A 14,475-nucleotide genomic window follows, 5' to 3' on the forward strand; every position below is an offset into this window, starting at 1 on the left:
TTCCTCCATCACCATAGCCATCAACGTCATTATCAATAACGAATGTTATTTATCCAATAAGCATTTTTTAAAGATTTATTTATTTTAATTAGAAAGTCAGATTCCCAGAGAGGAGGAGAAATAGAGAAAAATCCTCTATCTGCTGATTTACTCCTTAAATGGCTGCAACATCTGGAGCTGAACTGACCCAAATCTAGGAGTTGGGAGCCTGCTCCTGGTCTTCCACATGGGTGCAGAATCCCAAGGCTTTGGAACATCCTCCACTGCTTGCCCAGGCCATAAGCAGGAAGCTGATTGGGAAGTGGAGCACTAGAACACAAATGGTGCCTATATACGATCCCAGCACTTGCCAAGGGGACGATTAGCCAATGGAGCCATTACACCAGACCCTGAATAAACATTTCTTTATTATTTATAATCCTATATATAATGATTATTTATTTGAAAATCAGAGTTGCATAGAGAGATATCTTTCATTTGCTCCTTTACTTCCTTGGGGGCTGCAATAGCTGGGACAGGGCAAGGCTGAAACCAGCCTCCAGGAGCTTCACCTGGCACTCCAACGTGGGTAGCAGAGGCCCAAGCACTTCGCCCATCTTCTGCTGCTTCCTCTAGGCCATTAGTAGGGAGCTGGATTGAAAGTGGAGAAACGTGGGCCAGTGCATTAGCCCAGTGACTGAAGTCCTCACTTTGTACATGCCAGGATCCCATATGGGCACTGGTTAGTGTACCAGGTGCCCCATTTCCCATCCAGCTCCCTGCTTGTACCCTGGGAAAGCAGTTGAGGATGGCCCAAAGCCTTGGGACCCTGCACTCACATGGGAGACCTGGAAGAAGCTCCTGGCTCCTGACTTTTTTTGGATCGACTCAGCCCTGGCCATTGTGGACACTTGGGGAGTGAACCAACGGATGGAAGATCTTTCTGTGTCTTTCTTTGTGAATCTGACTTTCCAGTAAAAATAAATAAATCTTTAAAAGAAAAAAAAAAAGGAGCAGCTGAACATGAACCAGTGCCCGGATGCCATCATACAAGGCAACTTTATCTGCAACACCATAATGCTGGCCCATCTTTATTGTTTTTTAAAATCCATGTATTCTAAAAAAGATTTGTCTATTTGAAAGGCAGCATTACAGAGAGAGCAGGGAGGAGAGAAAGATATCTTCCATTCGCTGGTCCATATCCTTCAGTGGCCACTATGACTGTTGCTCTGCCATGCCAAAGCAAGTAGCTGGGAACTTTTTCCTTGAATCCCGTGAGGATGGCAGTGGCCCAAACACTGAAGCCATTTTCCAATCCTCTCCCAGGCATATTGGCAGGGAACTCAATCAGAAATAGTGCATCCAGGACTTGAGCTGATACCCTGTGGGATGCTGGCACTTCAGGTGGTGACTGAACTTGCTCTATCAACATGCCAGCTTTCACAATTCTTATTTTTTAAATTTGAAATATGAGTTTTATAGCTAGCTGCTGTTTACTGGAATTTATGAAGTATATTTTGACCTCTTTCACATTTTACTATTCTAATTTTTATAGTTTTAAAAAAATGCATTGTGGCACCTACAAATAATCTTTGTTTTACTCTGTAATATGAAATGTTTTATATAATAGTAGTAGAGCTGTAATGTTCTACCCTTTTCCGATTAGATCAAGTTAATTTTTTTGTTCTCCTAGTTATATAGATATATAGATGCACATATATTGATATTTTGGTCATATTTTCATTAGTATTCTACATTTATAATAATCATGTAATTACATATAAGTAAGCATATAAATGTTGAAAGTAATATATGTTCATGAGATGAAAATGGATGTTGAATATTTGACCTGAGCTTTTAAAATTAAAACTTTTTATCAACAATTTTATTTTAGTTTGTGCTTAAAAATGCATGTAAAATGTGCAATTATATGCATTTCTTTGAATTCTGTTATGTATTATAATAGTTATAAAAAGCCCTTAAAAGTTGTTTGAGATTGATTTAAAGAACAGTTGTCAGAATTCAATGTATCTGCAGATATATCGGCTTCCTTCCTGAAATGCTAGTGTTTGAATGCCTATGCCTATGCTGCTGCCAAGGTCTAGTGTTTGTTAACTTGTTTTAGAGAAAGAAAATCAAAATTCCTAACCTTTGAAGAGTAGATTAGGTTGAATATTTGAGCCTGTTTGAATATTTGAACCTGCTATTTCTCTGTGTAATGTACAATAAAATGCCATCACTTTATATTTCCTAGAATTTTATTTATAGAAAAAGTTACATAACTCTTAATTAAGAATTCTGTGATAGTAAATCTGCAGACACTTAGCACTGTATTGTAATTGCTGAAGTATCATTTTCTATGTTAAACTGATTAGTCCAGTAATAAGAAAATCCTGCTCTTAACTATTAAAATTATTTTCATTTCCACACAACTCTAATTTACCCCCTTTTAAAAATTAAGCTATGATTTTCCTAATGTTTAAGTTGTACCTAATAAGTGGAATTTTACTGTATTTTCTTATTTCTGCAAATTTGTATTTGGGCACTTATATTTTTTGCTTAGATAGTAATGCCTATTCCTTTTTTGCTGTGTTTTATGGGAAAGTTGTGGTGAATTTGAGTTTTATGACATAGTAAAAGACTATCTATTGAAATCTGTATGTTAAAAGCACACTGTAATGTTACTTGTTATGTAGTGGAGTTAAATGTGTATAAGATGGATATGAGAGTCCATGGAATTTAAATATTTGCACACCAGATGAAATTACCTAATATACATAATAAGGTTCACCCATAGACCTTCACCATGCCAAGTTACCCTGATGTTGCAGTGTGCTTGCTTTGAAAGAGAACAATGCAGACATTTATTTTTACTTTCTTATTGTAGGCTCCCAGCAGTCTTATGGAGACCCTTGAACAACATCTAAATACATTAGAAGGAAAGAAACCTGGAAACAAGTACGCCTTAGTTGTATATTCAACTTAAGATTAAAAATAGCAAAATTGTCCTTCGTGAGATCAGATTTTGTTGTACAGTGTATGCCAGTGCAGTTTGAGGGAGTGCTTCATTGAACCTGTGTGGTTTCATTACCTATCTGCAGTCTGAGACAACAAACTCGAAGATTGTCCTACCTTGGCTGAACCTGATGATTTACGCATTTTCCCTTAGAAATGATTCACAATACGAAGAAAAGGAATTCAAATGGAAAGATCGAGGCTGTCATCATTAGACATTAGTAGAAATAAGTCAGACTCATAAGCAGCGTTGCACACTGTTCCATTATCAACCCCACTGGCAAAAAGCGTGGGCTTCAGGCCTCTGTGCCTTCTCCACGGAAAGCATTAGGCACAGATGGCATGCTTCTGACATTTTTCTCAGAGGGCTTTTGACATGGAGTAGCAAGCAAATAGTGATCATGTGCAATTTTAATGGAGCTTCACAAACCTAGATTTTTAAGTATATTGTCAATCATTTTTTTTTCTAATTACATGCTGGGAAAAAAGGCTCAGATTCTATTTTTTCCTGTTAACTCAGCAGCTGTAAAACTTGTCTATTCGCAAGACCGAGTTCTTTCCGATCTTTTTTCACAGTCCTGGGTACCTACCTTCTTTGTTCTGCATGTGCAAAGCTTGTGCATCCCGGAAAGGCCACCTGCTGTCCCACCCTCTCATCCATGAACTGCCCTGTGTTTTTAAAAATTTCTCTGACATGTGTGATTTGGGTATATCTTTCTGATTCTAAAGATCAGGAAGTGTATTACACTTCATTATTTAAACACCTAGCATAGGTACTTCTGCAGAACTTGAAATCTATCATAGTTGGTAGTACCAGTTTTCATGGACTTCATTTAGGACGAGAGCAGGAGTTAGCAGAGAGCCAGTGAACTACTGCAGAGCTGCAGGCAGATCCTTGGCTTTATCTGTGGCAGAGCCATCAAGATGCAACTCCCTCCTTTCTTGGCTCTGAGTATTCTCTGAGAATGTAGGTTGTGTCTCAGTGTGACTTTTTCTGGCTGGTTATTTCTCTAGCTTAGTGTTACTTCTCTCATCTTTTCTAAGTTAATACAGAAATGATTTCTCAATGCACAATGACATATAACAGTTTGGGATTCTTCAAGCAGTTAAGCCATTTAAATGATGGATGCCAGTCCTGGGTCTGGCTAAATTTCAGTGTTGCCAGAACACAGCCAGACTTGTGGTGGTAGAGTGCATAATGTCACCATAACGGGAGCCCACTTCCCACGTGCTACGGGGAAGGCCCTCCGTTAGGGTTTTCAGGAAAGCAGATGGGTTACCTAGCATATCCATAGGGTGAAGAAAGGAAGCCTCTTAAATGAATGAAATGTGCATATCTGCTGGAATGGTCACACGCTCGCGCGGTGCTGGACGCACACTGGCCTCCGGTTTTTCTCTACGTTTTCCCTGTCCACTCTCTCATGCCCCGACAGGGCTCTCCAGAATTTTCTTAGCTCTGTGCGTCTGAATTCGCCCTCTTGTGGCCACTGCAAGGAGCTTTCAGAAAAATTAACTTGAACTGGTGAGCTAACATTTCTAGGGAAGCGAAATAAAAACTCAGTGACCTATTTAAATTAATTTTTTCTTAGAATAAATTTTTCTTCAGAGATCATTTTATGCTTGTCATATTCTTTTCTGAATTGGCTAAGACCACATTTGAATTTATCTTATGCTTATTCCCTATTTTTTAAAATGAGTTATTGTAGTTAACTATTTTCTTCTTTGTATGTTTGTGCTTACCTGGGAATTTAAGTGAAGGGTGAGTACTGTGTTGAGTGACTTTTTTGCATTTGTTAATTGGTAAAAATGCAAAAAAACACTCTTCAGATTCCACATTTGATATTTAAAACTGATTTCTGTCCATTTACACATTTGTGTTTTTATATGCTTCATTTTTGTCTCTTAAGGTGACTGGCATAAATAGTTTTATTTTCATTTTGGTCTTTTTGCATCAAAATTATATATATTCCCCTTAGATTTCAGAACTCAAAGATTTTTCATTTCTTAGTGAAAAAAAATCCCGATGACATATGGCAGAAATGACACCTTTTAAATAAATGATTGATTAAAACTTTCTTTTAAATAGTAATATAAACTATTCTAATCTCTATATCAAGCACTTACATCTTTATTATGATATGTGTAACCTTTGTATTTAGTGTTATATTTCCCGATATATTCCTTTTTGACATTGTATGCAATATTATATATTATACCTGTGCATACTGTCTGTATCTATGATTTTAAGGGCAGAATGAAGAAATTTGCTTTATTTTAAATATAAGTTTACTAAATGTCGAAGGTACTGGAAATCTGAAATACTTGTATAATTTCAATTACTTGGAATATATAGATAGGGCTTCTTTTTTACATTTTTTCAAGGTAGGGCTAATATTTATACTTAAAACTATTAAGATTTTTGAAGAAAACCTTGGCATTTACTATGAAACTGTGTTCATAGTAAAATCTGCAAATTTGCTTGCAACATTTTGCGGAATTTGAAGTAGCTCGTATATGGTCTTCTAAAATTATCTTACTGCTTATTTTGCCCAATGCACTTCACAATGAAACAAATTTCTTTTGATTGAATTATTAAAATAAGTATTGGTCTTTAAGAAATATCATTAATACAAAAGGTTGTAGCATTTTCTTTCCTGAAGAGCTATGACCAACAGCAGGGTGAAAAACCAAGTATGAAAGATATAGGGCGAAACAGTTTGTTTCATGAAGAGAGGAACAAATGTGCAAGGCTTATGTGTGTTTTCAGTGGGACACATGATACGTAGCAGAGACTGAGCAGTAGACACACCTGGAACAGAGTCTTGACTGTACCACTAAGGATTGATGAAACTTGGGCCAGTTATTAACTTCTCTGAGCCCAACAGCCTCAAATTTTGATCAGTGAATAGTGATACTTGTTAATGTTGCAGCCTCCTGGGAGCACCTCTGGGTCTCAGTATTTCATTGAATCATAGCAGAAGCAGGATGTCACCTACAGCAATGGGGGTGACCCATTTGATAGCTTAGTTCTACAGTTTTAGTCTTTTAAAGCTGGATCATTTATTAATTATAGAACACATATGTGAGTATAATGTCACTTAAAATTCAAATAATACTGAATACAGTTGAAGCATAAAGTGCGAGTGTGATATAGTAAGATGGAATTACTTTTCTGAATCTTAACATGTAATGAAGAAGAGAAGTAATGAAACAGGCGCTTAAGAGATATTGTGGTAGATGGGATAATAACCTACCAGAGACAGGAGGAGTTGTTTTGTTTGTTTAACCCATGAATAACTACAGTTATCATCAGTAATAGTGGTCATGCAAAAACTTGGCAAACTGATTCTAAGGCAATCATGATTTTTTCATACTTCATTTTGAGTTGATGTTCTTTAATAGTAGAACTGTTCTGTCATTTTTACTGTATATTTCTTACTATTAAATAGAAAATACACGTTTTTGTGGTTTGGCTTGGAAATTTATTTCAAAAGTTTTTGCTTTTTCTCAATTCTCTTTTCCTTCTTAGTATTTCTCATTATGTCAGGACCACTAAGAATTGCTTTATGGAAATTGCTTGACAGATAAACAGCTTAAATGAACGAATTCTTGGAAAGTAACTGTTTGAAATGGCTTGTACTTTCCTGCAAGAATTTAGACTATTATTTTCTCAGGCTTTAATTTTGATTTAGCTCCCATCTTTTCATACACATATATACATGAAAAATAATGAAAGTGGAGAAATTAGCAGCCCAAAGCTCTTTTACTAGATTAGATTTGTAAGTTCGTAAGCAACTTTCTATAGACCTTGTAGATCTGCTATTGTAGTAGTCTTTGAAATGAGTGACATGGATAAATGTGTGTGTATATATATATAAATATATATATAACATGCAGTAGAAACTACACCCAAACAGGGAATGGAAGGCATGTATTTTTAAATGAAGTCTAACTTAAAATATAATAACCTGATGTGTAATACTACTAGGTACTTTTGCTATGTTAAAAAAATTCACAATGCTGTGTAAAATTCTAGTTGCTAAATCCTGCTTTTGTTTTGCTACTGCTCTGCATGCTATTTCCCCTGTAGGTGAACAGAAAGCCATGCCTGCCATGTCATAAGTCACTGAAAACAGGTTGCTCACTTAAGTGTGATTTTTCTCTCCATCTTGCTGTTCTTTCATTTTTCTGCCAACTCACGTTAGTAAAAGTGAGCTGTTCAGCTGCTTTATTCTGCAGTACTTTGTGAGCAGTAATGTACTTAGCCAGTGTTCCCACTAATTAATTGAAAAATATATTATCTGCTCCCTCCTAACTTTGCCTCACTGAGAAGCAAGCATCCAACTTGCAGCCTCCCTGTGCTCCTAAATCTACATTGTGAAATACATGAACTTTCTCCATCTTATATTGATAAAATAATTTTTAAAAAAGAGAAACAGAAAACCTTTAGGAGTGTAACTGTGGACTTTGGAACATGTTTGATTCCCTGGGCTAAAATCCTTTTTCACCGAGAGTACATTCTTTTATGCAGCACAACTATGACTGTGTGAATCACAGTGCACTTTAAAATTAAACCATTTCCTGATTTTAAAAATAACAAGCCAAAATGTTATTTTTAATTTGGTAAATTATTATTTTTCCCAAATATTGGCAAAACTTTTTGAGTTCCAATGTGTACAATTTATTTTTATGGTTGTGGTTCATAATGACCAACTCCAGAGTTAAGTTTCCAGAAATACAGAAAATAATTTTGAATTTAAGAATGTCTAATGCTAGAAACTTTAATACTGGAAAACATTGAGAAATAGATTCCATAATTAAATGAAAAGGAAGAACTATCTTTAAATAATTTGTCTGTTACTTTGCAAGTCTCTCTATATAAAACAAATTGGTGCTTGGCCAATTTAAAGAATTCAAATGCTCCTCTATATCTGGTTGAATATATTATTTTAATTTTTTTTATGTTGCCTTTTAGATCTGGTGCTCCCTCTCCATTAAGTAAGGTAAGTGTGTTTTGGGTTTTTACTGTTTCACTGTAAGTATCCAGTTTGGTGGCACTGTTATGCAAGTATCCTCACCATCCATTTCTAGATGTTTTTCATCTTCTGAAAAATAAAACACTCACTGAGCAATAACACCTTTTTCCCCAAACAGACTGAGACAGCCACAGTTCTACTATCTGTCTGTATGAGTTTAATTACTCCAGCTACTGCATAGAAGTGAACTCATGGAGTGTCTGTCCTTTTGTGATTGTTTTCGTGTCTTCAGGACTCAACCAGGTTCTAACATGTATAAAAATGTCCTTCTTGTTTGAGGTTGCATAGTGTTCAGTTATATGTGGTACTATACTTAATCTTTTGAATTGTAAATACTGTCATTCCTACCCATGAAGCTGGGTGAACAAATACCAGTTTGAGTCCCAAGTTTGAGCTCTTATGGAAGTACACCCAGAAGTGGAATTACTAGGTCATACAGTAATTGTACTTTAAAAAATTTTTTTGAGGAAAGATAAGTTTTATGTGTATGTGTTCTCCTTAGTTTTAGTTTCTCTGTCTCGTATATTAGTATAGTATATGTGATTTAGTCTTCTGTTTATACCCAAAGAGTTTAAGGTAAGAGTTGCGTTTCTTTTTCGTAAGATTTGGTTTGGGGGGAAATCAGAGCTCCAGAGAAAGAGGGAGACACACATAGGGAAAAGAGATTGAAGATTGTCCATCCACTGATTCACTCTCCAGATGACCGAAATGGTCAGGGCTGGCTAGGCTAGAGTGAAAAAGCTGAAACTCCACCCAGTTCTCCCATGTGGCCATACAAGCAATTAGACCATCCTATGCTGCTTTCTTGGGTGCATTAGCTAGAAACTGGTTTGGAAGTGCAGCAGCTGGAACTTGAACTGGTGCTTATGTTTGATGCTGGCCTCAAAGGCAGTTTAACTTGGGACACCAAAATGCCAGCCCTAGGAAGCATTCTAATGAATTTACAATGCAGCTGAAAATAAAAATATCATGAAATATTTTAGTAGTGGGAAGCATTTTAATGTAATATGAATCACAGCTCTGGAGACAGATGAGATACTCCATCATATTATGTATGATTAATGGTAGACAAATCAGTTATAATTATATGTATTTCCTTTTGCTTTCCTTTTGTTGTTGTTGTTTCCTTTTCAAGATGTACTTATTTCATTGAGAAGACATATTTACAGAGAGGAAAGACAGAGGGAGAAAGAACTTCCATCCTCTGATTCAGTCCCCAGATGGCTACAGTGGTCAAAGCTGAGGTGATCTGAAGCCAGAAGCCAGAGCTTCTTTTGGATCTCCTATATGGGAGCAGGGTCCCAAGGATGTTAGCCATCCCCCGCTGTTTTCCTAGGCTACAAGCAGGAGCTGGAACAGAAGTAGAGCAGTCATGACATGAACCAGCACCCATATGGGATGCCCTGCCCTGCTTGCAGGCAGATGGTTAGACAGTTGAACCATCATGCCAACCTATCTTTTTATATTTCTTTGAAGGTTTATTTGTCATTTTTTTATTTTGCTTTTTATTATTATCATGTTATGATACAGTTGCATAGGCCCTGGCATTTCCCTTATTCCCTCCCCAATTCCTTCCTGCCTCACTGAGTTCCCCTATATCGTTGCTATAGTATAGTTCTTCATACACAATCATATGTCCATCATTATGGGCATGGACAATGGCAGAGAGTCCAGCATCCTATTGTCAAGATATAGTAAACCGTTTCATTGGAAGTCCATCTTTATCTGGAAGTAGAGATGCATACTGCATTGTATTCTCACATCTGGATGTGATAATCTGCATTACACAGTTACTATACATCCCCTTAAATGAAAAGCCACAAAACAAAATCAACAGGAAGAAAAAAAAAAGAAATCAACAACACCATGAAGTTAAATAACATGCTACAGAATGACAGATGTGTCGCTGAAGAAATGAAAAAGAAAATCATGAACCTTCTTAAAGAAAATAATGCTACTGTATGATTTATGAGTCATTGAAGAATTTAAACAGAAGAGGGTGTTTTGAAGAGACGAAACTAACAAAAAATCAAAATCCATGAGATATAGTTTCTGCTGATCTGTGTTGGTGAAATGTGTCTCCTGTAGGCAACAAATAGATGAGTTTTGTTTTTGGACAAGGCCAATGCTTGCTTGACTTGCTATCTGAGTTTCTCCCAGGGACCTTGAACTGTCACATGAAACAAACTCCCTGGTTATTCTGAATCATAGTGATGTTTCAAAGCATTTTGTACAAGTGAAAAAAAGTGTGTTTATATATGTATATATATATATGTATATTTATATATGGTTATATACGTATATATACATATACATGTATATATATATAGCTGTGTGTATGTGTGTGTGTGTGTATTTATGTATGTTAAAGGCAGAATGGTGGAAAGAAACAGGAAAATACAAGAAGAGCTTCTTTATCCATGGATCACTGCCTAGTCGCTTGCAACAGCTGGGACTGAACCAGGCCTAAGCCATGAGCCCGAAAGTTCAGATCATCATCTGCTGCATTCCTAAATCAAAGGCAGAGTAGCTGATCCCAACCAGTACTCTGATATGAGATGCAGGCATCCCAAGGAATGGTTTAATTTTCTATGCCACAAGAGCTGTCATATGTGAAAAATCTGACATGTGACTACCGAGTACAGCATGATAAAATTGTGTCATCCTTTAGAATGATCTGTTTATTTTGACCGCATCAAATTTTCTAACTTCTTTTAATGATAGGGTGATTTGGCTCTCTCTAGAGGTTGTTGTTACAAAGTATTTTTTTTTAAATACATTATTGTAGGGACTGGCTTTGTGCCATAGCAGGTATTGAACCAATTCAAGTGCTGGCTAATCCACTTCTGATTCAGTTCCATGCTAATGAGCCTACAAAAGCATTGAAGGACAGCCGAATACCTGGCCCTTGCACCAATGTATAAAACTTGAATAGAGTTCCAGGTTCTTGATTTTGTTCTGGCCCAGATCCAGCCGTTGTTGTCATTTGAAAAGTAGGTGAGGGCCTGGCACAAAGTTAGTGGCTAAATCACCACCTTGCATGAGCTGGGATCGATATGGGTGTCCTAGCTGTTCCAGTTCCCTGCAGCTCCCTGCTTATGGCCTGGGAAGGCAGTAGAGGATGGCCCAAAGCCTTGGAACCCTGCACCCGCTTGGGAGACCTGGAAGAAGCTCCTGGCTTGGATCAGCTCAGCTCCTGCCACTCCAGCCACTTAGGGAGTCAACCAGTGGACAGAAGATCTCTCTCTTTCTCCTTCTCTCTGTAAATCTACCTTTCCAATAAAAATAAATAAATCTTAAAAAAAAAGTGGACGGAAGATCTCTTTATCTCTTCTCTCCTCTCTTTTTCTGTCACTTCTTGCTCTATTTCTCTCTTCTCCTCTTCTCCTTCCCCCCTTCTTTCTCTCTCTTCCTTCTCCCTGTATTTCTGCCTTTCAAATGCATAATTTTAAAAAATGCAGTGTTATAGATAGACCTTCATTTCTTCATTTATAGCAATATGTTATTGCTGTTGTTAAATTTTCAATGTTATTGGTAAGCAGAAATTTTCCCTAGCTTATCTGTATTAAAAATTGTCTTTTTCCCCAGAGGCGTTACCAGTGTCCACAATGAGGGACATTCCATTAACTTCAGCCAATCCTTTCAGTTCTGTTGGTGATTCTATATTTTGTTTGCAAGATCTGAATTTTTGTTGAAGATGTTTGAGTTGACAGCTTCTGTGCAGCAATACCTACATTGCTCATGTTTGTTTCTCTTGAAGCACTGAATGTTTGACATCTTAAGTTAGTTGTATTTCTGGACAAGTATATGTCAGACAAATAGTAATAGTCTGGACACTCTTACACATTTCTTGTGTCCTCAGTTCTTTTTCTTAAATAAAAATTGTTAGAATTCCTCCAAGTTTGAAACCAGATATGCAATTACAGCAGTGCCTGATGGTCCTTTCTTGGTCTTGGTCTTTGTGAATTTTTCATGCTGTTAAATCTTATTTCTGCTTGTGCAACTAAATGTTAGTAGATTGAAATGAAGGCAGATTCAGATATTTCCAGGTAAAATAGAGTTTGGAAAGTTACTAGATATAAGTTTTATTTTTAAGTACATTAATTATTAATTCTTATTTTTTAAAGTCCAGGAAAATAAATGTTTAGATTTTATTTCACTTGTTTTATCTACATGATATAAATGATGAAAAGTAGTCAGCTACTCTCACATTGTTAATGACTTGACCCCTGCTTGTGAGTTATTCTCAGCTGTGAAATGTTTTGTAAATTAAATTTCTGGATTTTAAAGTCATTGGAAAAGATTTCACATGAAGTCTCTTCAGGGTGAGAAAGAAAAAACAATGAACTTGTTCTGACAGCATGATTACTATTGATATGCTTTAAAATGGTTAGCAGGCATTATAATTTTTACCAATAATTTTGTGTTCTGGAAATACATCTAGCTTTTATGTTAAATGTATGAATAGAAGTCATTGTAATGTTAGGCTAAATCTTTTATCATCATTTTAAGTACATTACATTTAAATGAACATTTAAGACATTCTGTCTAATACCGATTATTTATTATAATTCTTGATTTCTTGAAAGCTTTCGTGAGCTTTTCCTATCACAAGACGTGCTCGGGTGTCAGGGTTCTTTGAAGTGGCAGGCCTGCTGCCGGGTTGTATAGCTTGAGCTCTCACCCCAGTGTGTTGTGCGTCTTTACTTGCAGTCTTCTCCAGCCACAACTGTTACGTCTCCCAATTCTACACCAGCTAAAACTATTGACACGTCCCCACCAGTTGATTTATTTGCAACTGCATCTGCGGCTGTCCCAGTCAGGTCAGTGAATGAGTCTGCCCTGAGCTGTTTATTCATATTTTAATGAAGGCTTTGTTGTATTCTTTCATACTGTACCTAAATGATTTCACCAAAGGAAATGTCATCCTAGTGATGTGTGATGTTTTGCATTATTTTTGCTACAAAAAGTAGTGATTAGGAGGACCTACACTGCAGAAATTGGCTTGCTGATCACACTTCTGGGAAAGGAAGAAAAATAATACACATATATTAATTGGTTATTATGAACTTTTATTTTTCTAAAATGTTTCTTCCTGTGGGAAATTTAAAAAGTGTCTCAACGTACTTAAAAAAGCAAAAACTAAAAACAAAGCCCACTTCTAGTTGTAGGGCAACTAGTGGGTGCAGATGAGGAAATCCAACCTGGGACTAGGAGAAGGCCTCCAAGATGTTTATAATCAACTTTCGTAGCAACTAGAGACCACAAGAGCAGTAAGAAAGGAGAGATGTTAAATCTGAAAGCCCCCACTCGTAGCTGCTATTGCAAATAAGAAGTTTAGATGAACTCCTTTGATTCTTCTGCCCTGAGCAAATTTTGGTCTCATTTTGTCTGACACTGATTCTGATTGTTTGGTTTGATTCCAATTCTGGTTGTAAAGGTCCTGTATTTGGAGACGTGAATTTTGAGCTGAGCAATAGAGCTAAGGATTACATCTATATCAACTGTCTGCTTAGCTCTCTACTTGCTTAGTTATATTTTTTATAAAACAGTAACCTTGGTTTAAAAAAAAATCCAAGTCCTTTCTACCACTGCTCTAAGATAAATTGCTTTTTATAAATACCCTAAAGTCTTTATAAGTTCATTTTCCTTTTCCATTACTTAGTCTGGTTGTATCTATGAAAAGGACATAAAAACTAGTTATTATTTTGAGACTTTTAAGGCTGCTTTAAAAAAAAGCAGAACAATTTCCTGAATAGAGTACTACTTGGAAACCTAATAGGTTAAAAGAACAAAAGGTAACGTTTAGGACTGCTGTTTATGAAACACTTACGGAATAGGGAATCTTTGGCCTCATGGTTTGGTACCTGGCTAGGTAACATTCAAGCCAGTGCTCTTCACAGCTAAATGTGTACTTAACCAAAACAGGGTCTTGTTAAAATGAAGATTCTCGGATAGTTGTTAGCAGGAAACTTGATACTTCACATTTTTTTTCTTGGATGATTTTTGATATTTCACATTCCTAACAAGGTCCCAGGATGTTTGTGGCTTAGGGGCTCACATTCTGAATAGCTTGGCTCTAGATTACTCCTTTGAAACATCTGCCAGTAGAGATGTTTTACAAGCTCAATCCCAATTGGGTAAGGAAAAAAATTCAGAGATAGTTTCAGGTGAGTTTCTTTGCAGACAAACCATATACAGTACTCTAATTTAGAAAAATGGCAAGTTGGTGATTAATGACTTACTTTAATATTCTTTGGTTTGTAGATAAGTTCTTCCCAATACTTTTTTTTCTGTACAAAAAAAGCTCAAAAATAGAGAAAAGAGAACCTCAAAATTATGAGTTTTCTTGCCCTGTAGGATATCCTCCATGGATCAAATCCAGCCCACTAAGTTGTCTCTGCGGTTTTATTAGAACAAAGGCATGTTGATTTTCCTATGTATT

General features: G+C 36.4%; 1 protein-coding gene across 7 annotated transcripts in view; it reads left to right on the plus strand.

The window, feature by feature from the left end:
* Nucleotides 1–14,475, plus strand: part of SNAP91 (synaptosome associated protein 91) — a 126,796-nt gene that overhangs the window by 72,774 nt on the left and 39,547 nt on the right. For all 7 annotated transcript variants that reach the window (XM_058661054.1, XM_058661055.1, XM_036493880.2 and 4 more), the window contains exons 10-12: nt 2,867–2,937; nt 7,970–7,997; nt 12,744–12,853. In XM_058661054.1, coding sequence (XP_058517037.1) covers nt 2,867–2,937; nt 7,970–7,997; nt 12,744–12,853 — 209 coding nt within the window. The remainder of the gene's footprint in view (nt 1–2,866; nt 2,938–7,969; nt 7,998–12,743; nt 12,854–14,475) is intronic.

This window comes from Ochotona princeps, chromosome 1 (assembly GCF_030435755.1).
Source record: "Ochotona princeps isolate mOchPri1 chromosome 1, mOchPri1.hap1, whole genome shotgun sequence".
In the NCBI taxonomy this organism is placed as follows: domain Eukaryota; kingdom Metazoa; phylum Chordata; class Mammalia; order Lagomorpha; family Ochotonidae; genus Ochotona; species Ochotona princeps.